The following is a 24,446-nucleotide window of genomic DNA, read 5'->3' on the forward strand; positions in this document are numbered from 1 at the left end:
TAGCCTGTAAGAGTGGCAGCTCTTTGTCTTTTAGACAGAACATTCTCTCTCTTTCTGGGATGGATGGATTTGAAGGTAGTAAAGAAAGTGATCCTAATGTAATGTGATCAGGTAAATATTATAGGAGAAACATAGTTTATTAAAAAAAATAGATTTTTTCTGTCTTATTTTCTGTGATAATAGAGGAGTGCATAAAACAGAACTCAGTTTGTTTTCCTTGGTACACAAATACATGTACATCTTTGGTTCTTTCTGAAATTTTCCTATCAAAGGAGAAATGATGTTTTGTTTTACTGTCTTGCTCAAAAATTTAATTTTTAAATGAGTTTATATTTTTATTTCTTTTCTAGCAATGTGTATACTAAACTTGACTATGCTTTAATTTCTCAACTCTTTTGAGACAGAAGTGACTCAGTGAGCAGTGATTTTTTTTTCTTCTGCAGGAAAAATGACGTCATTGACCCAACTATTTCGCTTGCAGTCACAAACTGGTCACTGCCAAAATGTGTTCAGTGGCTGATGTCCTGGGTCGTGAGCTGTGTCTACAACGTATGTAATGTTCAGAAAGATGTTGCTAATGAGAATCCACTCTTGTTCATTCCATTTTTTAATCCAGAGGTGTATAATTTTTAAGGGCTTTTTGTCCAGATTCAAAACAACAATTGCCTAAAATATTTTCTTTTACCAACTTATGCAGCTAGACAGATAAAAGAGTCACTTGCAAGTTTATACATGAATTTCAATCGTTACACTTGCTTCTGGTCATATTTTTCCTGTGTTTTTATGCTCCCATCCCTCGATAACTTGCACACAATGGGATCCAAAAACAGACCACATTACAAACAAATCTAAAAATAATTAGGAAGGAATGATATCCCTGCTTGGCATCCAGAAAGACGGGGGAGGGGGGAAAGGTGTTGTTTAATGACTGAACACTCGTTTTATAATAATGTTGGGAATACTTGTCAATAAAGAGCTTTTTTCTAATGAAATTGGTCAAAATTATGTATTAATTACCTTTTCTTCAAGATACCCAGCCTCAGAAAGATCATTAACAACATTTTACTAGAGGTTTCTACAGCCATCACTTGTACCAGTACAAATGTTGTAATTTCATATATAATTTTCAAAGAAAAGTAAAGATAGTTTTCAGAAGAGACAAAGGCTTATTGCGTATTGCTTTTGATCCTTTGCTACTGGTGTCTTAAGTTTATCTGTAATCATTGTCTTATGTGTATACTGGTATTCATGGTTGTTCTAAAATAGACTGAGTTTTACATAAATTCACCTGTTAATCATTTATATAAAATTGTCAGTCCAGTAGAATAACTGTTGTAATGTAAAGAACTTAATTGAATTATAGTATAACAAGATTAGGGAAATTATACAAACTTTTAATTATACAAGAATGCACATCAATTATTTCATATTATGTATGTTACGTTCTGTCTTCTTGAGTCATCTTGCCATCGGGCCACATGGTCCTGAGTCTGGTGGTTGTCATGTATTATCCATCAACAGTTTCCATTTTCAACTTCTCAAAAACCACTAGATTAATTTCATTTAAACTTTACTGGGACTGTTCTCAGACTGGCATTTTAAACTTGGCAAGGACAAATTTGCATAAACCTTGCTCATTAAAAATGATGTATACTAAAATGATACTTAACAAAGTTGAATGATTTCTTGAACAGAGTGAAAGAATCACTGAAATAAATCCCATTTAATTTATAGAAATGGTGTTCTGCCATCAGATATTGTTGCTGGTATTAAAACTAAGTAAAGCTTTAAATGACGTTTCAAAAATTGCTTTAAATAATTTGTTAAAATTTAATGGAATGCCTTCTAGCATGAAGCTTTTGAAATTTGTACAGATAATGAGAATCTGCCTTTGAAAATAGCACTATTACTAGAAAAAAGTAAACCTGTAAATGACTTCTTAAATCCACTTAACAGAATTCAACCAGTTTTGAAAAAGGATCCAGACATTCAGATCTTCCATCTTGAATTTACGTCAAGCCTGTCTTAGCTGCAGCTTAACATAGCAGTTACGTCAGTGTCTCTGTGTGCATGTTTGTACATCTGTCCGTCCATCCATAACCTAGATTAATGTTAGTGTTAAAGTTTTGGATGTGATCAGTTTCTCAAGTACACTTAGCAACAGTCATATAACTTGGTATGTGGATGAATCTGGATGCACACTTAGCAACAGTCATATTACTTTTAGTATGTGGATTCATCTGGATGCATACTGAGTAACCTAGTTATATTACATGGTATGTGGATACATCTGGATGCATACCTTAGCAACAGTAATATAACTTGGTATGTGGATAATTATGGATGCATGCAATGCCAGTTTACAAAACTTTCTGGTATTGACTTGACATGTAGGTTCTTGTTTGTATAAACGCTGCTGCTTTTCCATAAATTTTTTTTTAAAGGAGAACAGACTTGTACTTCCCAATGTGCTTCGGATATATATAGAAATATGTTATCGCCAATTAATGTTAAGTATTTCTATTGATTTTCTGGGTTCTAGAAGTCAACACGATAGTTGTGATGTTGCTAAATCACTGATACAGAATATACTGATTAATAAAATCTCTGCTGGGGTTTGCACCAATACAAAGAAATCACGGTCAAGGGGTTACATTAATTGTCTCCTCACAAGGCTTGCAGAGTTTTGAGACCTGTAATGTGACCCCACAACTGGGATTTCTTGTCTCGGTGCAAACCCCAATGTAGATTGTTTTACTCATCCAATAATTTCCTTTAAAGTGAATAGAATTCTTAACATTTGCAGTATAGTTCACATGCAAATGTTTACCTGTGGTGCATTAATATAAATACATTAGTGAGGGCTGTGGTGTGACATTCAATCAGAAGTATATAATTTTTGTGTGAGACCAAAAAATATCAACACATTTGATAGTATCACATTTAATATATGGATGTTATATGAAATTAACAATAAATAATTTGTATTAGAAGAAAATGTTTCATTTTCATCAGTTCCAATTTAGAAAAGTTGTATTGTAGATAAGGAAACAATACTGGGTACACAGCTCTATATAGGTCATAATGAAGAGTTACATATAGTACGAGTGACCATGATTGGATTTTTCATGGGTAATTAGAGATCTGGTTCACTATCATATATAGCCCTCCATTTCTTTGGAGGAGGTGAAACTGTTTGTGACATACTGGTGTTATATTTAACGTTGATTGTAAAATTACACTCACATATGAAACAACCTTCAAATGCAGATCCCAGCGGATAAACATGTGCTGAACTCTTCAAGTTCACAGTTTCTTGCCAAATTTATACTTTTTATGTCTTGGAAATATGGCATGTGCTGCTATTAGTGGTGGAAGGATATGCTACAGGGAAATCTGCTTGTGGAATAATGTGTGGACGGATAAATGATTCCTTGTGACTGGTAAGTGTATTATTTGTCATTAATTGTAATTTAATTGATTAAATATAGTTTGAGTAACACACGGTGCATCATTCTCTAGCAAATTGTTGGGCCCCTCTTTGTATGCTATGGTTACTCTGCCAGACATGAGGTCAGTGCAGCCAGTATGTTAATAAGTTAGTAACTAAATTTAGATATTTTCATGTAGAACCAATCAGATGACTAAGCTGGAGCACGTGAAGAAACATTGTTGTATGAGGCATTCAGTCAGCAACTAGTATGCCTGTGGAGATGTGTACTTTTCAGTGTCAATGCTGCATTTAACTTAAAAAAATTATCTGTGGAAAGAACCACCCACCTCCCCTCCTTCCACCATGTCATTCATTTTGGGGCATTACCTGCATAGCATAGTGTTCCAGTTCTGTTCTCGGGCTTATTGCCCAAGTTCATGCATTCATAACTTGCTTGATCCCCAGTTTGTCAGTACTTAAATATACTTTAGGCTATATATACTTCATAAACGTTTTCTGTGGTGCATTTATGCAGTATCGGCTGATGTTTGTTCTCATAGCAATCCTCGGGATCAGACTTATCAAGTCTCGCTTATTTGTCCCCATATACCTCGTATCAGGTGCTTGCGGCTCCACATACAGGTGTCGGACAGTCTGCACAACCCTACAAACTCTCAGGAGTCTCTCTTCCTGAGGTAATCCTATGGAACGAAGGGCCATTGCCAAGTTTCAGACATTCACAACTTTGCTTTTGAACCTCCAATTTTTGTAAGTACTTAAATGTACTCAAATATTATGCCCATATATACTTCATACCTGCTTCCTAAGGTGCATGTATGGAGTATCGGCTGATGTTGTTATCATGGCATCCTCAGGACTTGTCAAGTTTCGGTTATCAGTGTCCCTATATACCTCGTATCAGCCCCTTGCGGCTCCACATACAGGTGTCGGACACACTTCATAACCCTACAGACTCCCACAAGTCTCTCTTCCTGAGTCATTCCTATAGAACAAACAATTCAGAGCTAGGCTGGTGCATTGTGCTGTGACAAGACTTGCCCCTGTTATGCCAAAGATTTTTTTTTATATGTATACTAAAGTATCTATTGAACCTGTGTATTGTGTGTTATTTAAATGGTTACGGTTACATATTTGATTCAACTGAGGCACAATGAGGAAAACATTTGCGATTTTTTGCCCTAGCTGTCTAGTCTATTTGAATTGTGTTGTATCGTTATTGCATTTTTTAAATCTTGGTTTTGTAAGTTATTTGTTTCTCTCCTTCAAAACTATTTTGGTAAATTTCCATAAGTGTCAGAGTTTGTTTGATTGGAAAACAACTCCATCAGGTCAAGCAGAAGTCAACAATCATTGCTTTTCTTGATAAAGTAGTCCCTAACACATGGCTACCGTGAGTGAGACTCGAATCCACACAGACATAGGTGAGATGGCAGTGATCCAGCACAGTGAGCGCTTTAGATCACTTGCCCCCGCCTTTTTTTAAGTTAGTAAAATAGCTATTTTTTGTGAAAAAGAAGATCTATACAAGTTAAGATATTTTGTTATTTTTCATATATGCTATAGACTGATTGTTTTCATTGCCAGGATGACGTTGTTGGGAAAGGAATGCGATCAACCAGCAAAACACAGTGAGTATATGAAAATATTAAAATGTTGATTGGTCTTAAAGTTCTGTTGTTTACAAGGATACATCTCATTTATCAACATATTAAAATGTTGATTGATGTAAAAGTTTTTTTTGGTACTAGTCTGCATCTCATTTTATGGATATAAAGCTCCAACTCCAGTTCAGAATCCCCATATCAACATCTATGCCTTGCAGGAATAGAATCTAAATTACAAACATCTAGAAAATTTCATAATTCTGACATTAAGTGATGCAGTGTCTATACATTATGAATAATTAGCAAAATATACTGTGTTGCATACCAAAACCATCCCCCCCACCCCCCACCCGCCAGAAGGTCATGGTCACAGCAAAAGACAACTCTAACTTATTTTACTTTATTATTGCCTGGAGTAAAACTATGAAATAATTTTTAATGACATTTCAGCCTATCTCATGCATAGCTGATGTGTTACATAATATAGCCATACCTCTTGTCTCAAGGTCAATGTCACATCGGGGGAAAATGTAATTTGATACTTTTATTCTTGTCTAGAGTATAACTGCTAAAAAAATGAACATATTTTAATTAATCTATAGCCAGTTCCATATCATAGCTGGAAAATGTACTGCATACCATAGACATGTCCACTGCCTCAAGGTCATGGTCAAAGCATTGAGAAAAGTAATTGTGTGACTTATATTCTTGTCTGGAGTATAACAGTTGAACCATTTAAGATATTTTAATGAAAATAAAACAGTGATATATAATTTCTAGGCAGTATATTGAATATTATAAACATGTCTCCTTGCCCCAAGGTGAAGGTCATGGCAGCAGAAAATATAAATAAGTGTCATCTTTCCATGTAAGGATACAGCTTTAAATAAATGAAGATCTTTAAATGAAACTTTGGATATTATATATCCTGACTTGACAGTGTTTCAGATATTCATTCATAACGCCTACTTCAAAGTCAAGATTACTGTTATGTATTTTTAATTTACATTGTGTGCCTGAGCTTTGTCCATGACTAAAACTTGTAGTTTGGCTTACTCAACATTTGTCAATTTTTTTAAAGATATTTACTTGAATTAAGTTCATTTTATGAATTAGTGAATATTATTTTATTAGAAATCATTAGTTTTCCAGAACATTCTCTGTGTCATTGACTGCTCCGGTGGCCTAGTGGTTAGAGCATCCACCTTGGATGCAGGAGGATGTGGGTTCGATTCCCGGCTGAGTCATACCAAAGACTTAAAAAATGGTACTAAGAGCTGCCTCACTTGGCGCTTGACGTTAAGAGGTTAGTGTTAGGACTTTTTGGCCTGGTGTCAGGATAATGTGACTGGGTGGCACATCATGCTTCATGTCTGAGGCATTAAGCCCCAGTGCTAGACATCACTGCAAACATCATTGCAATATGACTGAAAAATTGTTAAAGCTACAATAAGAATCCAAATCACACACACACACACACACTTGTGTTATTGGTCCGGTAACATTTTTTTATAAAAAAGGGTTTTAGTAACCAGTTATTCATTCCAGTTTCATATCAGTCTTGGAGAATCTATAGTCAGAGTTTTTATTTGCATTCAGATATGATTTGAGAGGAATCATTTATTCAGCTTATTCATTAGAATTACAGTGTGCTCATTGACCTTTTTTTTGACTGAAAATACTGGTTTGGGATTATTGTGAATTCATTCAAAGACATTGATCATTGTGATACATCAAGACTATTGGTACATCAACATATGCAAGACTATTGGTAGATCAGCATATTCAAGATTATTGGTACATCAGGATGTTCATGATTATCAGAATTCATTTTTATATTCGATATACTATTGGACTTGTAATAGAATATTTATAAATATTTGGGTTTAAATTAATAATTTAATACTATGTCTTTTGAATTTTCACTTTGTATTCTTGGGAAATAAACCATTTATTAAATTTTACCAAACTTGTTGGTTTTGTGTCTATCTGGTACTTAAAGACCATAGAGTCATAACAGTTACCACAAGAGTGATCTTTTAAGTCAGAAGCCAGTTTCATCATCCAGGTTGTCATTTACTGACTCCTACAGACATTTGATGAAATTCTATGCAGGTACGTACTTTCTTATCATACAATAGTCAAGTCATTATTTCAACATTTAAGGTCATTAGGAGGAAAAAGGAAACGAGATGGGTGTATCATGTGCTGTTTGTGGCACATTTGTTCGGTTTAGTGTATAAATTGTTTTTGTTGTTTTTTTTCTAATAGCAATTCATTCAGATTGCCAATTGTGTGAAAGAAGATATCTGGAAAGAAGAAAGAGACAGCCAATATATTTTCTTTATTAGATTGGTTAGGTTGAAATTATTTGAAAACTGCCCACTGAATAAAAATTCCCTAAGTTTTGCTGCTTAGTATAAAGACCTGCTTTGGTCTCTTAGTTCAGTTCACATTGTAAAAGAAATAATGTTTTTCTTTTTTACAAATCTTGTCACTTTTGTCTTCTGTAGGCCGTGTTTTTATTACATTGCAACATATCATTATTTATTTATAAATCCAAACAAGTGATTGAGTTTTAAAAGAATTTTACAAAATCTGTTATCTCCCATAGGCGTACAAACCAAAATAATTGGTTGTGAAACCTTTGCAAACAGCTTGATTGATCTGGTGAAAGATTTACATTTGTGACATGGCACTCAAATGGACAGAATTGACCAGATGTTGAGATGGGTTACTTGTTGACTTGCTGTCACATCATGCTTAGGGACGTCTGTTGCTGACAAATCATGTTTATCTATATAAAATCTTATAAATTGATCATTGATGTAAATCATTCCATAGATCAGCTCTAAGTGATGTCTGGCTACACTCTGGAGGCATGTAGATGTCTAATGACACCAGCAGTATGAGACACACATATCTGGATGACTCTTTAGTGTGGAAAACATTGCATATCAAACTTTTTTGACAGTCAATGTCAAGTGATAATCTATCTGCTAGTTAACTCTGATAGAATTTTATTATTTTCTCTTGAGGGAAATCAGTTTGGAATTGTATTTTGAAACATGGAAGATCATATTTTGATAAATATGCTTAAAAAAAAGCATAACAACCTTTTAATGTACAGTTTGAATATTGGTATACCTGTAGCATAGCAACCTTTTAATGTATAATTTGAATATTGGTATACCTGTAGCATAGCAACATTTTAATGTATAATTTGAATATTGGTATACCTATAGTGTAGCAACCTTTTAATGTATAATTTGAATATTGGTATACCTGTAGCATAGCAACCTTTTAATGTATAATTTGAATATTGGTATACTTGTAGCATAGCAACCTTTTAATGTATAATTTGAATATTGGTATACTTGTAGCATAGCAACCTTTTAATGTATAATTTGAATATTGGTATACCTGTTTTGTAGCAACCTTTTGATGTATAATTTGAATATTTGTATACATGTAGCTTAGAAACCTTTTTAATGTACAGTTTGAATATTGGTATACCTGTAGCATAGCAGCCTTTTAATGTACAGTTTGAATATTAGTATACCTGTATCATAGCAATCTTTTAACGTACAGTTTGAATATTGGTATACCAATAGCATATAAACCTTTTCATGTACAGTTTGAATATTGATATACCTGTAACATAGCAACCTTTTAATGTACAGTTTGAATATTCATATACCTGTAGCATAGCAGCCTTTGAATGTGCAGTTTGAATATTGGTATACTTGTAGCATAGCAACCTTTTATAGTACAATTTGAATATTATCATACATGTAGCCTTAGGTATCTGCAGTACACAGATAATGTTTGCAAAATTTCCACTGATTTCTGCAACATACATATGATGATAAATAAATAATGTGTAATTAAGAAATAAATAATTTCCATGTTTAGCTCATCCAATTTGACCTAAAATATTAAATAAAGACAGAACATTTTTCAAGTAAAATGTCTTTGTTGAGTCATGATTGCATTAGATCATTCTTGGCATGTCGTGAAATGACTTTCACCATTGTCCTCGCACTTAAACATAGTGTGTGGATATTGTAATACTCTGTCCATCTCTGTCTTTGCACTTCCATATCAAAACTGCTGGGAGGAAATTTCAGTGACTTCTTAGCTTTTCCATATGGTATTCATGTGCATGAGGGGTACAAGTTTTTACTTCCTCCCTTGGAATTTATGTGAGGAGGTCAAAGGCCACTGTACAAAATCATGAATTACAGAGACATTAAGTTTCCAGGGGTCCTGTTTAACAAGTGTGATAATTATTTTTATTAGAAACCTTAGGACCACTCTTGTAGCCTATTGGTTAGAGTATCCACTTTGGATGTGGGAGGTTGCAGGTTCAAACCCTGGCCAAGTCATAACAAAAACTTATAAAAATGGTACTAATAGCAACCTCGCTAGGCTCTTAGCATTAAGAGTTAGTGTTAGGAACAGTCAGCCTTGTGTCAGAATAATGTTTCTGGGTGGGACATAATGCTACATGTCTGCACGTGATGCCCCAGTGCTAGACATTATAAAGTGTCACACTGCAGACATCATAGTGATATGACTGAAAATTTGTTAAAGTTAAAAATCTAAAATGCACACACACACATTATAAATCTTAGTAGCATGTAACATTCTGTCACTCACTTCAGGTTGTAGGTTTGATACCTGGCCAAGTCATACCAAAGACTTCTAAAAATGCATGCTGGTACTAATAGCAGCATTGCTTGGTACTCAGCATTAAGAGGTTAGTGTTTGGACTGGTTGGCCTGGTGTCAGGATAATGTGACTGGGTGGGACATCATGCTACATGTCTGCGGCATGATGCCCCAGTGCTAGACATCACTATAAACTGCCACACTGCAGACGTCTTAGCGATATGACTGAAAAATTGTTAAAGCTACATTAAAAATCCAATTCACACACACACACACACACACACACACACACACACACAATTCAAGGTAGAACATCATTTTTGTCATGTTACTGGTGTTGTAAAATGTCAACTGGTCATGAGTATCCTTGTACTGTAAGTCTAATCCTAACCTTGCAAATACAATAATGCACTTTGATGACTGTTAGAACTGATCGTACTTTGTATGCATAGAAGAAAGTGAATTATTAGAGGTCATTTGAAAATGTCAAATTTGGTGGAAACTTTGTATTTATCTAAATGAAATAAAGCCAATCATATGTTATTTACATGTTTATGTTTCCTGGACATTTACACTTAATTCATGCATATTTCTTCTACTGTTTGTGTATCAGCTTAATGTAAAAAACCATTACAGTCAAACCCAGTTCTCTTGATGACAATGGGGGTGTCAGAAAATCGTCAACATAACCGGGCCCTGATATATCAGGGCTTATTTGACAAATCTGCTGCAGAACATTGATTATACATTTGAAGCACCAAAAATGAGGAGTTTTGTTTCTAAAAACAAATGGAATTTCTAACGTACTATAAAAATAATAATTCAGTCCAGCCAGATTGCAGAATAAAAGAATGGAGGTCTGTTAAATGAGATTAAGTAACAAGTTACACATTTTACAACACTGAACTCACTGTTAAACAATGTCACTGGATTAAAGTTGTTTTTATTTCCCAGTGAACAGCTTCATCCCTTTGGTAACCTCAGCAATGCAATAGTTTTCCCATGCTGACCAAAATCTAGGCCAATTTAAGTACATGTACATGTTGGTCTGTACTTTTTTTAAAAAGTATTTTCATTTGTTAGTGTGGTCTTTAACTAGTAGCAGAATGTTACTGACCAAAATTGTGTGTGCAAATCGATTGCTTTTGTTGATCATCAGAGGTCCTTTACACAGGTATGCCTGTTTTTACTGATAAAATTAGCCTCTGTACTGGAAAAAAGTTGAAGCTGTCGGTATTTATGTGCCAACAAACTGTAAAATGTGTTTACAGTCATTAAAATTAACTGTCTTAACATCAAATTCTGTAATGAGCCGACATATTCTATTCATACTGTTGTAGTCCCATGTCCCTTCTGACTTTGATCAGTGACCAGCAGCAACAACACAGTGCCAGAAGGAGAGTTGGCATATCACTTTGATGGATAATGCAAGGCTCTGATATTTGATTCAAAATAATACAAATAAAAGCACTCCTTTTTGTTTCATACATGTTACTCTTATCAGTCACTTTAATATTTGCTTTGTTCCATTTGCATTGTAGAATCTGTAATCATGGCAATGCGATGGACAACTTCATTTTTATAAAAATACTGGGCGCTATGGATTTTTATGGATACCATTTATTCTTTTATGTACTCTTGTTCGAAACAAATTAATAACAACGTCTTTATTGGGAGGTGGGGTAGGGTACCAGCTTAGTTTGGAATTTTGCCGGTTTCTATTTATAGATGATTCTAAGTCACATGATATAGCCATGTTGAAGTTGAAGGCTTACACCCCCACCAAGGATCGAAACACTTCAACACTTTAACTGTTTACTTTATAAGTGAACTTTGAACCAAAGTTGTTAATTGTGTATGGATTAAGTTGGTGAGTGACCATGGTGATATTGAAATGGTATTACACAATAGTTTGTTCCACAATGCATCATGAATTTTATCCTATCAGTAATTCTGTCAATTTTCAGGTTAGCCTCATTAAATGTAGCAAGTACCTAATTTGTTTTAAATGTAGAGTATAAAATGAATTAGCTATTTTTAGCAACATTTAATGATGCTGACCTGATAGTTTACTTAGTTACAGATAAGATCAAATTCGCAATACTATGTGGAAAGGACTGTATTGTCTTGGTGTTGACATGTGATGCTGTCCATTATGATCACAGCTCCTGTAAAGGTCAGAAATGCATTCATTCAATTTCCTCACTCTTAAGTATTGTTTACAACATAATCTTCTCCACTCTATGCAAGTGGTAAACTATTCATTGATGAGATTGGTTGATTAGCATTTGTACTAATTTGGTCATGTATCGACTTTTTCCATCCTCGCAGTACTGGTTGTAGTGGAAACGCTGGATCAATAGTTGTAAAATTTTCTAGAGATGGACAAAAGTTGCATTTTATTAAATTAAATGGGTCAACATGTTACTTCTGACTGAAACTTATGCCTATATAATAGGGTTATCAACTTAACAGAGGTTGAAATTAGCATAAAAATGAAAGAATTGTTTTGGACTGGACAAAAACCCTTGACATACATGGGTTCTCAAGATAAATGAGATTGAGATAAGTGGGTTGACCTTACATTTCTGAAGTATTTTTTTGAAAGGTAACTTGTTTAGTGAAAATTAAATAATTGCATTTTGTTTTGTTGTGTTTTTGCAGAAATGTTTATGATTGGTGGAAACTAGCAGAGAGATTACAGGTGAGATTTGAGAATCTTTGTTTCTCATAATAGTATTTTCAATTTTGAAGACATTCTTCACTTACATACGCAAACAAGAAGTTCATGAAATCATACAATTCCAGTGTTTTCACCAATAAATGTCTAAAACCTTTCTGATTATCACTTGTAATAGAAAGAAGTACCTTATGAGACTATTTGCTATTAAAGCTGATGCTGTTTTATAGTCTAGCAATGAAACTGGTATCTAATTACTTACACATATTCTATCCTTATCTTCTTTTGGAACATTGTGATAAAATTGGCTGAGAGTGAAATTATAATGTACACAATTTAGAGATCTATATAAAAAAAACCACCCAGATCTTTCCAAGAGGACTTATACAACTTGACCATGAATACACTCAGAAAATACAATTTTTTCTCAGTAGCTGTAAGTTTTTATAACATATGAAGAAGCTTTAATTTGTCGATTACATTAGTTTTGCCTTTATACAGTTTATAGATTGTTTTACAACTATTTGCATCACTGTCATTTGTTTATGTTACATCACATGATATCTGCATACTGCACATAGTTTTATAGAACGTTATTTTGCATACCAATCATCATTCAATTCATTGAGAGGTTCAGATAAACAGAAACCTTTAAGACATTATCATATACCCTTAGTACGTATCTATGATTGAAAGAAAAGAGATGGTTGTTGCACAATAATATTTTACATCACAGACCTGGATCAAACATTGTGGATAATTTGAATGAAGAAGCAGGTCAGATTGGGAATATAAAGGTCTAGGGTAAAGATCACTGCAACTGAAAGAATTAGAATGTTTCTGTACACAATTTTCAAGTCTAATCCATGTACCTTCACCACTGTTTATGGATGATTACGCGTTGAAGAGGAAAAAAGTCTTCAATTTTAGAGTAAAAAGATTAAAGTCTGACCAAAGGAAGAAAAATCTTCATTACATAATGGCTTTTGTTCTAGAACCATGTACCTCAACTGAAGTTGTGGAAAGTTTGAACACAGTTAACATTTGGTATGGAAGAGGCCTATTGATTTTGTGGTAAAAAAGTGAAAGGTCATTTTGGCTTATAAAAAAGGTTTTGCTGATTGACCTCTGTTTTAGAATAAGTTCCTCGGCCAAACTTAGAGGTAATGGCGATGATAAGTCCAATAGAAAATAATGCCTCTGCATGTAAAGATTGGTCATAACTTGACCAAAGATACAGGTCTGTTTGTCCGTCACTAGTTTCTAGACAGAAGACCATTAAACAGATGGTGGGTGCCTAATGTGCCACTCATGGTACTTGTTTTATAAATCGTATTTCAAGTTGTAGTTAAAACAATGCTGAGAATTTGTTTGAACCACCTATTTTTCAAATATTTATTGAAATTCATAAGGCATTGTGCCATGCAACTTGTCAGCTATGGGGAAGTAACAGATAGCTCTTAGTTCCTTTATAACATGTACAGCTTATGTACACATATTACCAGCTCCAACTTAAAATTTTCTTCTTCCAGAAGATATTTAGGTGCAGATATTTGTAAGTATAGAAGGAAACAATATCAAACAATGTTTTTTCTCCTGCAGAAATACAAAGAGAAGTTCCTGTCTTTGTGGCAATCACATGAGCTGGATGCTTTGATATGTCCTGGTTTTGCTTTCCCTGCTGTACCCAACGGAGCAGTCTTTAATGTATTAGGTACCTTGTTAGCTCATCCGGTCATTCAGCCAATGTATGATTAATCTTTCATGTTCTTGCTACCATATTAGCTCATCAGGGCATAAGTAGTCTTTTATGTTTTAGGTACCACGTTGGCTCAACAGGGCATAAGTCTAGGTCAGCTTCTAAGTATGGTTCTGCATCCATGGTGCATCTTTTGTTGTGCATCATCCATCATCTGTCAACTATTGCTGGTTCCAAAATTTCCTTAAAATCAACTGACCAATCTTGACTGAATAATTTGATGGAAAGTGTTCTCACATAGGATTGTAACAAGATAACCGGGCGGGATATTTCGGATTAACAACAGAACACGTTTTGACGACACAGATATATGGTTTAATGTGGCGATTTATATGAGTAGTGGATTATGAAGATGTGTGCGTATTTATAATCCAAATATTGGATCTATTTTAAAAAAAAACGCACAGTTTCAAAGATGGAAAAAATATACAAATAAATTTAGTTCAGTAACCCTAAAATACAGGATAAATGATTTCACAAATGATTCAATAATGGAAAGATGAATATAGTTCACTGAAATAGTAAACAATGTAAGCGTTTACACATAGTAAAAAAAATGTATTCGCTCAGGTAGCGAAATTGTGTCACTAAACAAGAACAGATATACAATCTATCCTTCCAGTCCTGAATAATACACTGGGTCTTACTAACCCAAAATTAGCATACAGCTAAAAATACATGTGTGGAGATGCACTCCGTCACCCGTGCACCATATCCGCTCCACAGCTCCTCTGAATCAATTTCACAACCAATATAAACTCCGGACCCTCGGAATACTATGATCACTTGAAATATTAGACCCTCCGGACACTTGAAATATTAGACCCTCCGGACCCCCTGTCCTTTGACGGCTCTACAGCTGGGTCACCTTAGTCACTCTTGACATTCCGGACGCTAGACATTAGACGCTCCGGCACCTTAAACGCTCCGGACACACGGACGTTTCTACACTCTGACAACACCGGACACCCCGGATATTCCTACCATCAAAAACTCAGCTGAAAATATACCCGATACAGTGTACTAAACTTGTTACAGACATAACGTAAGGACGTTATACATGGTAAGTTATAAAGATTATATTATGGCAATTACAAAACAGAGGTTCAATAGTAAACCTAACCCTGCTCGATAAGACAATAGTAAACAATTTTTTTAAAAAAAATGTAACTTTACATTACCAATACAAATCCTGCACTACGTCGCAACAAGAATAAAAAATGCACGCATTATGGTATGTAAAGAAAACTATAACAAACATGCAAAGGTAAATATGGTACTACACTAGTTATCACTTAAAACCCAAAAATTACCTACCCCTACAGCTGGAGTTGTGCGAATCCTTTAAGCAGGCCGCTTGCTGACAAAACCATTAGTATTGTAAAGGTCCTTTACATGTAGTAACGTATTTATACCTTTAGAATTTTCGTTATTCTTTATCAAAGGCACCTTGCACGTGTGGCACAGGACGAATCGTACTCACGATTTCGAAATACAATAGACCCTGATATAATCACCCTCGGGCATCGTTGTACAGCGAAAAGAAACGAAACCCGAGTACATGTATTTAATTAACAACCTTTACACCATTCCGTGACAATACCTCCCCCCCTAAAAAAAAGTGGTATCACTTTTAGAACAATCACGGAATGTGAACAATGAATCATTATTAAAACTTCCAATTTTCAGACCGAACGAAATGATTTGCTAATTACACCCTACTTAAAAAATCAGCTCCCACATTTTCTGACCCTCGAATTGCCTCGATTCGAAAACTGTATGGTTGCAAAGACAACGCCCAACGCATCAATCTTGCATTGGTGACCTTTGCTTTATTCAAATATAAAAGCGGCTGATGGTCCGTTTGCAAGGTAAACTCCCTCCCAAAAAGATATGTATGGAATTTTCCTATTCCCCATACTAAACCTAGGCACTCCTTTTCAATCACGGAGTACTTTTCCTCTCTAGGGAGCAATTTCCTACTTGCATAAGCAATGGGCAATTTCATCCCCCCTTGCTCCTGTAGCAAAACAGCCCCAAGACCCGTATCGGACGCATCAGTCCTCAGTACAAAAGGTTTATCTATTTCCGGCAACTTTAAAATTGGTGCACTTACCAGTTTGTGTTTTAGAGTGTTAAACGCTTTTTCCTGGCATACACCCCATGAAACTTTATTCGGTTGCCCCTTCCTAGTCAAATCCGTTAATGGGCTGGCAATAGCCGAAAAGTTGGGGACGAATTTCCTGTAGAACCCGATTAGACCTAGGAAAGACCTTACTTGTTTTTTTCTCTCTGGTCTAGGGGCATCCCTGATTGCTCCTATTTTATCTGGATGAGGTTGCAACTGGCCTAGTCCACTTACCAGATGTCCCAAACATTCCAGACTGGAATACCCTATGCTACACTTAGTAGGCCTAACTGAAAGGTTTGCAATGTGAAGTCTATCGAACAGATCCCGTAATACCTTAACATGTTCCTCCCATGTATGCGTGTAAACAAAGATGTCGTCTACGAAGCTGTCGACGTTTTCCGTTCCGTTTAATAATTTGTGCATGAGACGAACGCACGACGCACCGGCGTTGACTAAACCGAAAGGCATAACTTTAAATTGAAACAGTCCTTTGGGAGTCGCGAATGCCGTCAACTCGCGGACATTATCGGCGATGGGTATCTGCCAATATCCCTTGCTTAGATCTAATTTGGAAATGTATTTATGACCTGCCAATTTTGAAAATACACTTTCCATATCTGGCATTGGTTCTGCATCAAATATGGTGATCTTGTTTAATTGCCGAAAGTCGATGCAAAACCGGTTGGTCCCGTCTTTCTTTCTGACTAACACCACGGGGGACGAGTATGGGGAGTTTGAAGGTTCGATCACTCCCTGGTCTAACATTTTCATCACTTCTTCGCTGATTGTCTCCCGTGCATTAAAGGGTATCGGATATCCTTTAATCCTGATAGGCTCAGTGGTATTCAATTTGATCTCGTGTCGAATTAGACCCGTACAGCCTGGTCTGTCCGTGAACACATCTGGATATTTGGACAAAACCTCCATAATCTGTGTACGTTGACCCTCCGATAACTCAGGGCATACATTTATCTGGTCAATACTTTCTTTACCAACGTCCATGGGGTATTCAAGGGGTATTTCTGTGCTGGAGACGAATTCCGCTTCGTCACCAGACCTATCCTCTATCACCGCAACGCACACTACATTCAAAATCCCTTTATCAATCGTTTGTCCAGGTCTCGCTACGTAGAGTTTAAGCATATTGGCATGAAATGTCTTGGACTTTCCCTCCATATCAATGATATAATCCATTTCGCCTTTCACCTGTCTGACTTCATATGGCCCTTTCCATTGGACTAGCAGCTTGTTGTTATTCGTTGGGAGAAGCACCAACACTTGATTGCCTACGTCAAATTTTTTACTCCGAGTTCCTCGGTTGTAGTACTTGGCGTACCTACAACTAGATTTCGCGAGTTCGTCTTGCGCCATTTGACAAGTACTTTCTAATCTTTCGCGCAAATCAACTACGTAATGGTATGTGGTCTTAACTTCTTCGTCCGCGACCTCGTCTGTCCACAGTTCACGAAGTATGCGCATAGGACCACGAACTGTCCTACCGTACAATAGTTCAAATGGGGAGAAACCCAAGCTTTCCTGAGGAACCTCACGATATGCGAACAGAAGGGCGTTCATATATCTATCCCAATCCTTCGGTCTTTCCGCACACATTCTCCGCAACATTTGCTTCAATGTGCCGTTGAATTTCTCGACCAATCCATTGCACATAGGATGGTAAGGTGTTGTGCGTAACTGTTTAAGGGACAACAACCTACTAATTTCTGCCATAAGATCTGAGGTGAATTGCGCTCCACAATCCGTAAGAACCTCTTTGGGCACTCCGACCCTGCTGAACATGTCTACGAGCGCTTCGGCTACACGTTCGGTTTCAATTGATGGCAAAGCATATGGCTTCTGGATATCTGGTAGCGTAATCTACCAGTGTCGAGATGTATCGGTTTTTCCGATCTGTATGCGGAAATATTGGTCCTACAATGTCGATGGCTGCTCGTTTGAACGGAGTATCTATCAAGGGCATCTGACCTAACGGTACTCTAGTTACCCTGCCCTTAGAGATCGTCTTCTGGCAAACGTCGCACGAGCGACAGAACCGTGCTATGTCGCTATTGACGCCAGGCCAATAAAATTCTCTTAATACCCTATCCGTTGTTTTCTTTACGCCTAAATGACCTGCCATACTCGACTCGTGCACGACCTTTAATACATGTGCCCTAAATTTCTGGGGAACCACTAATTGCAAGAACTTCCTATCCGATGTAGAGTATTCCCTGTACATTAAACCCTTTCGAACAAGGAATTTAGAGGAACCCCCGTTCTTACACTTTCTCACAGTACCCGTTAATGCCTTCTCAGAGGTTACACGTAAAGACGCGTCACGTTTTTGCTCATTTTGGAATTCTTCGCGGGATATATCAGTAATGGCTTCCGGTACTTTTAACTTACGCAAAGGTTTATTTTCCTCCTTTACCTGAGCCCTAGTTTGCACTGCCTGGATGATAGGGAATCGGAAATCTGCTATGGTTGGGAGTCTAGAACCCGGTACGTTGCCAATCGTCAGTTCATAGATCGGGTTGGCTACGCATAAAGCTTCCACAGTCCCGGTCAAAAAAGGTGTATCTATCATTATCCTTGCAACTGGAACGTGGTCGATTTTCTGGTCAAGCAACATGCAAGGTGATTTAAACCCAAGCAATTGATCATCGCGGACTAAGCTCCGTTTCACGACTACAGTAGTGCATCCCGTGTCTCGTAGAACGGTGACTTCTTGTCCGTTAACAGTGCCGTTTGCGGTCGGCACCCGTACCTCTGGAAAAATACACGTGCCGATTGATTGGATCACATTGCGACTGGTCTCTGAACGCACCACTGGTTCACGCACCGCTTTCCGCTTAACTTGCTGGGAAACATTAAGTTTTCCATTTACCGATCTTCTGCCTCCAATGGCTACCGCTACTTTCTGGACTGGTCCCTTCCGCTTAGGACAATAGTGGGAGATATGACCCACTTCCTTGCAAATGAAACATTGCATGTCACTCCGCTTCCCCTGGTTACTCCTACCAGATTTTTCAGGTTCCCTGGGTTTTCTGTCGTTGACCTGATTCCCACCTTTGACATCTCGCGTGATGACATTCTGCGAACCTCCCCGAGCTTTGGCGAACAAATCCGCCTGTGTGGCCATTTCATGTACATTTGTGAAGGATCTTTCCTTCAAGAATAAATATAACTCCTTGCCACAAGTTGTTAACAATTGGTCACGAAGCAAGAAATCGACAAGACCCTCAAATGTCTTGACGACTTTACCACATTCCACCCATCGCTGCAAATAATTGCAAGTCCTACTGACAAACTGTGTGAATGTTTCGCCTCTATCTGGTTTACTATACTTAAACTTCTTGCGAAACCCTTGCTCGGTTAGTTCATATTTCTTGAGAAGTGCCTCTTTCAACACGGGGTAATTGAGCGAATCGGCTGTGGATAAACGCGAATCTAACGCTTTACCTTTCAATAACGCGCTAAGATGGAGCGGCCAATCGTCTTTCTTCCATTTTTGTACCGTAGCATACCTCTCAAACCTATTTAGATAACTATCCATATTATCTTTATCGTCTTCAAATGGGGGCAATTTTGGACCTCTCAGTTTAACATCATGTTCCCCCTCTTTTTTAGCTTGCAATAGCTCAGAATTTCTTAGATGTTCCCTCTGCCGATTTCTATCTTCCCCTTCTAACTTCTCCCTCTCTGCTTCCCTTTCCCATTCTATCCTTTCCCTCTTAGCCTGTTTCTCTAGTTCAATCTTACCCTTCTCTAATTCTATCATTTCCTTCTGGGTTTCCCTTTTTTCCCTTTCTAATTCCCTCTCAGCCTGTTTCTCTAGTTCAATCTTACACTTCTCTAATTCTATCATTTCCTTCTGGGTTTCCCTTTTTTCCCTTTCTATTTGTTGTTCCCTTTCAAATTTTTCCCTCTCTAATTCCCTCTCCTTTAATCTTTGGTCCCTCTCCCGGGCTTGTTCTTCACGAACGAAATTTCTAAGGGACTCCCCCTCATAACCAAACTGTTTCCCCAGTTCTACCAGTTCTTTCATAGAAGTCATTTCAAAAGTTTGGTGGTGACCAACCTTAAAGTGCAGTTTTATACAAACCACGTAATTACCACAAACCGTATTTTCTTTCACGAAATGCAACAAAAATATTAAATACAAAAAATAAAGTAATATTAGGTATCTACCTAACCTTGGTGCTTTGTCAAACGCATCTGAAACACACAGAAAGCATACAAATATAATAAAACAATTTCAGTGCTCTGTTATATCCGAAATGATCCCACTTCTGACACCATTTGTAACAAGATAACCGGGCGGGATATTTCGGATTAACAACAGAACACGTTTTGACGACACAGATATATGGTTTAATGTGGCGATTTATATGAGTAGTGGATTATGAAGATGTGTGCGTATTTATAATCCAAATATTGGATCTATTTAAAAAAAAAACACACAGTTTCAAAGATGGAAAAAATATACAAATAAATTTAGTTCAGTAACCCTAAAATACAGGATAAATGATTTCACAAATGATTCAATAATGGAAAGATGAATATAGTTCACTGAAATAGTAAACAATGTAAGCGTTTACACATAGTAAAAAAAATGTATTCGCTCAGGTAGCGAAATTGTGTCACTAAACAAGAACAGATATACAATCTATCCTTCCAGTCCTGAATAATACACTGGGTCTTACTAACCCAAAATTAGCATACAGCTAAAAATACATGTGTGGAGATGCACTCCGTCACCCGTGCACCATATCCGCTCCACAGCTCCTCTGAATCAATTTCACAACCAATATAAACTCCGGACCCTCGGAATACTATGATCACTTGAAATATTAGACCCTCCGGACCCCCTGTCCTTTGACGGCTCTACAGCTGGGTCACCTTAGTCACTCTTGACATTCCGGACGCTAGACATTAGACGCTCCGGCACCTTAAACGCTCCGGACACACGGACGTTTCTACACTCTGACAACACCGGACACCCCGGATATTCCTACCATCAAAAACTCAGCTGAAAATATACCCGATACAGTGTACTAAACTTGTTACAGACATAACGTAAGGACGTTATACATGGTAAGTTATAAAGATTATATTATGGCAATTACAAAACAGAGGTTCAATAGTAAACCTAACCCTGCTCGATAAGACAATAGTAAACAATTTTTTTTAAAAAAATGTAACTTTACATTACCAATACAAATCCTGCACTACGTCGCAACAAGAATAAAAAATGCACGCATTATGGTATGTAAAGAAAACTATAACAAACATGCAAAGGTAAATATGGTACTACACTAGTTATCACTTAAAACCCAAAAATTACCTACCCCTACAGCTGGAGTTGTGCGAATCCTTTAAGCAGGCCGCTTGCTGACAAAACCATTAGTATTGTAAAGGTCCTTTACATGTAGTAACGTATTTATACCTTTAGAATTTTCGTTATTCTTTATCAAAGGCACCTTGCACGTGTGGCACAGGACGAATCGTACTCACGATTTCGAAATACAATAGACCCTGATATAATCACCCTCGGGCATCGTTGTACAGCGAAAAGAAACGAAACCTGAGTACATGTATTTAATTAACAACCTTTACACCATTCCGTGACAAGGATAACTGAGGCCTTTTTGTCGATTTGAAAAGTAATGCTGATCAACCATAGAATAGTCAATCCAAAGAATTTGACATAATTTTATCAGGCATGATGGCAGTCTGCTAGGAAATATGACAATTGTAAACAAAGAGGAAACCTTAAAGCAACTTTTTGAAAACTGCTCAAAAGACATTGAAAATAATTTGACAATATTTTGGCATCAAGGCCATTCACTTTTATAAAGTTAATACCTAACTGCCATTAAGTATCACTACCATTACTAAAATAAACACTTTTTCTCATGGACTGATCAACAGGGTTTGACCAATTTGACAGAAAGCATCCTTTTTAAAAAGGCCTTTCAGTTTGATACAAGCTTGATACAAATGATGCTGATTCTTTGCTGAGTATAGTCATTCTTACTAAAAAAGAAGAAACATTTAAATGTCTTATAAAAAAATAGTTAGTCAGATTTGTTTGACAATGTCCTACCATAAGGCCTTTAACTGTTTACACAAAAAAAACCCAATACTGTTCTGCCATCCAATAAGGCTATTGCTAAAACTATAAGTTTAATCTTGAATTATCATAAAGTACTAACTCTGATTTTATTTCCAACTCTCCTTGCATTTGGCTTTAAGATCGAGTTTACACTGGTGAGTGATATCAGGCCCACTTAGGCCTCTTCTCTTTCTGTCTTTTTTTATTTATTTTGTTTATGTATTTTGTGTGAGATTATGTAATGCTGTCATCAGCAATGATATTAACATACACTGTACATTTTTAATATGAGAGATAAATTTTATACAAGTGTTGATTATACTAGGATGAGTTAGAATTTGCAGAATAAAATTTTATGGTTAAGTTCAGCCATACAGAAGGTGTCACGGTTGTTTAGTGTTTTTTTTTTCTTTTTTGTCTCATTAGTGTGGCAGATAGTTTTATAGATTTGCAGTCAATTTATCGTCTTGGTCTTATTGTCTTGGATAGATTTATTCAGGCGGTTTTTCACCTGACTGTACAAAATGATTAGATGATTCATAGGTTTGAAACTAAAATTCAAGCAGTAATTTGGTGGAATACATATACTATAATTTATTCCTATTTGAAGAACTAAATATGCAATCCATTACTTAATTTAGTAATAATCAGTGAACGGAAAACGTGTATTGCATCTTAACATTATATGCTATGATATTTTAAAAAACTTCAGCATGACACAGTATTATATCCTCATATTCCAAAAATAAACCTTCCATTTCATTTTCAAGTTGTCATATATATATATATATATATATATATATATATATATATATATATATATATATATATATATATATATATATATTAAACCTGGTCTTGCATAAAATAATTGACTAGTTATCAATGAATATCTCCTTTTCACCACTTTGCCTACCATACAGTTTTTTCTGATTTCCACTAGGTGGAGTGACCTACACTACCTTGTTCAACCTTCTAGATTATCCTGCTGGAACTGTGCCTGTCACCAAGGTTACAAGGGAGGATGAGACACGAATGAAGGATTATCCAACCATGACAAGATATGAGAGGTTCATTAAGAAGGTAAACTATCACACCAATTTATCTTGTATTTCACTCGCATTAATAAAATACTGATTTTTTAAAGGCTTTCTTTCTTCTCATTCATCTCAAGTGGTCATGTGGTTTCTTGATCTGCATTAATTTACTTGCTGAATTGTGAAATATGTGGCCATTTTTTCACATATAGCAGCATTCATATTTGGAATCTGGGGGGCAAAAGTTGGGCGAAAGAATAGGTTTGTTCACTCATTGGGAAAAGTCTATTTATTGTGCAAACATCTATCAAAGTTGGAGATAAACGGGTATTTTCTCACTGCCAGTTGCTTGTACATAAAAAAGTGTAATTAGGTCTAATTTAACTGATTGCAAGTTAAATTTATGGGTTCTTATAAGAATTATCAGACGTTGAAGAACTCCTAAGTCAGAGGTACAGAATTCCTTTGTCCATTTTTGTCAGAGTTGGACATTTATTCTTACAGACAAGCAACTTTTACTTGTCTGGGCAAGAAAATTGTGGCCTGTAACTTAAAAAGGGCAGTAGTTCCTCATTTGTCTGAGCAAAGTGCCATTCGTACTTGCCAGCATGTACCATCTGGGTGCATTGTATATTTACGTAGTGTATGCGTAAATTTATCTATTAGTACTGAGACCACTCACATCTTCTATGTATACAATCAACGAAAGCAGATGTTACTGGTTTAGGTTCTATAGATCTTTTGATGGTTACGTCAGAATTAATGTTATTGGCTGGAGGATAGAGATTCCATAAGGAATCTGCTGTTATGAACCAGTTGCTGGACTCCTGAATCCATTATCTGCAACTAAGATGAATTTTCCTGGGAATTTATCAGGATGGATCAATTTATTATAAATCTAGAGCCAAATGGTAAAATTTTGAATGAAAAGTCAACAGAATGGACTAAAACTAAAACTTGACCATGACAGGGAATATGATAGAAAACAGGAGT

The 24,446-nt window shown here is 36.3% G+C and overlaps 1 protein-coding gene across 4 annotated transcripts in view; it reads left to right on the top strand.

Annotated features, from left to right (window-relative positions):
- Positions 1-24,446, top strand: part of LOC149779519 (fatty-acid amide hydrolase 1-like) — a 173,301-nt gene that overhangs the window by 131,350 nt on the left and 17,505 nt on the right. For all 4 annotated transcript variants that reach the window (XM_089940235.1, XM_089940234.1, XM_089940233.1 and 1 more), the window contains 5 exons: positions 444-549; positions 5,039-5,082; positions 12,396-12,435; positions 14,014-14,125; positions 23,360-23,499. In XM_089940235.1, coding sequence (XP_089796361.1) covers positions 444-549; positions 5,039-5,082; positions 12,396-12,435; positions 14,014-14,125; positions 23,360-23,499 — 442 coding nt within the window. The remainder of the gene's footprint in view (positions 1-443; positions 550-5,038; positions 5,083-12,395; positions 12,436-14,013; positions 14,126-23,359; positions 23,500-24,446) is intronic.

This window comes from Sinohyriopsis cumingii, chromosome 17 (genome assembly GCF_028554795.1).
Source record: "Sinohyriopsis cumingii isolate HCF-2022 chromosome 17, ASM2855479v2, whole genome shotgun sequence".
Lineage (NCBI taxonomy): Eukaryota > Metazoa > Mollusca > Bivalvia > Unionida > Unionidae > Sinohyriopsis > Sinohyriopsis cumingii.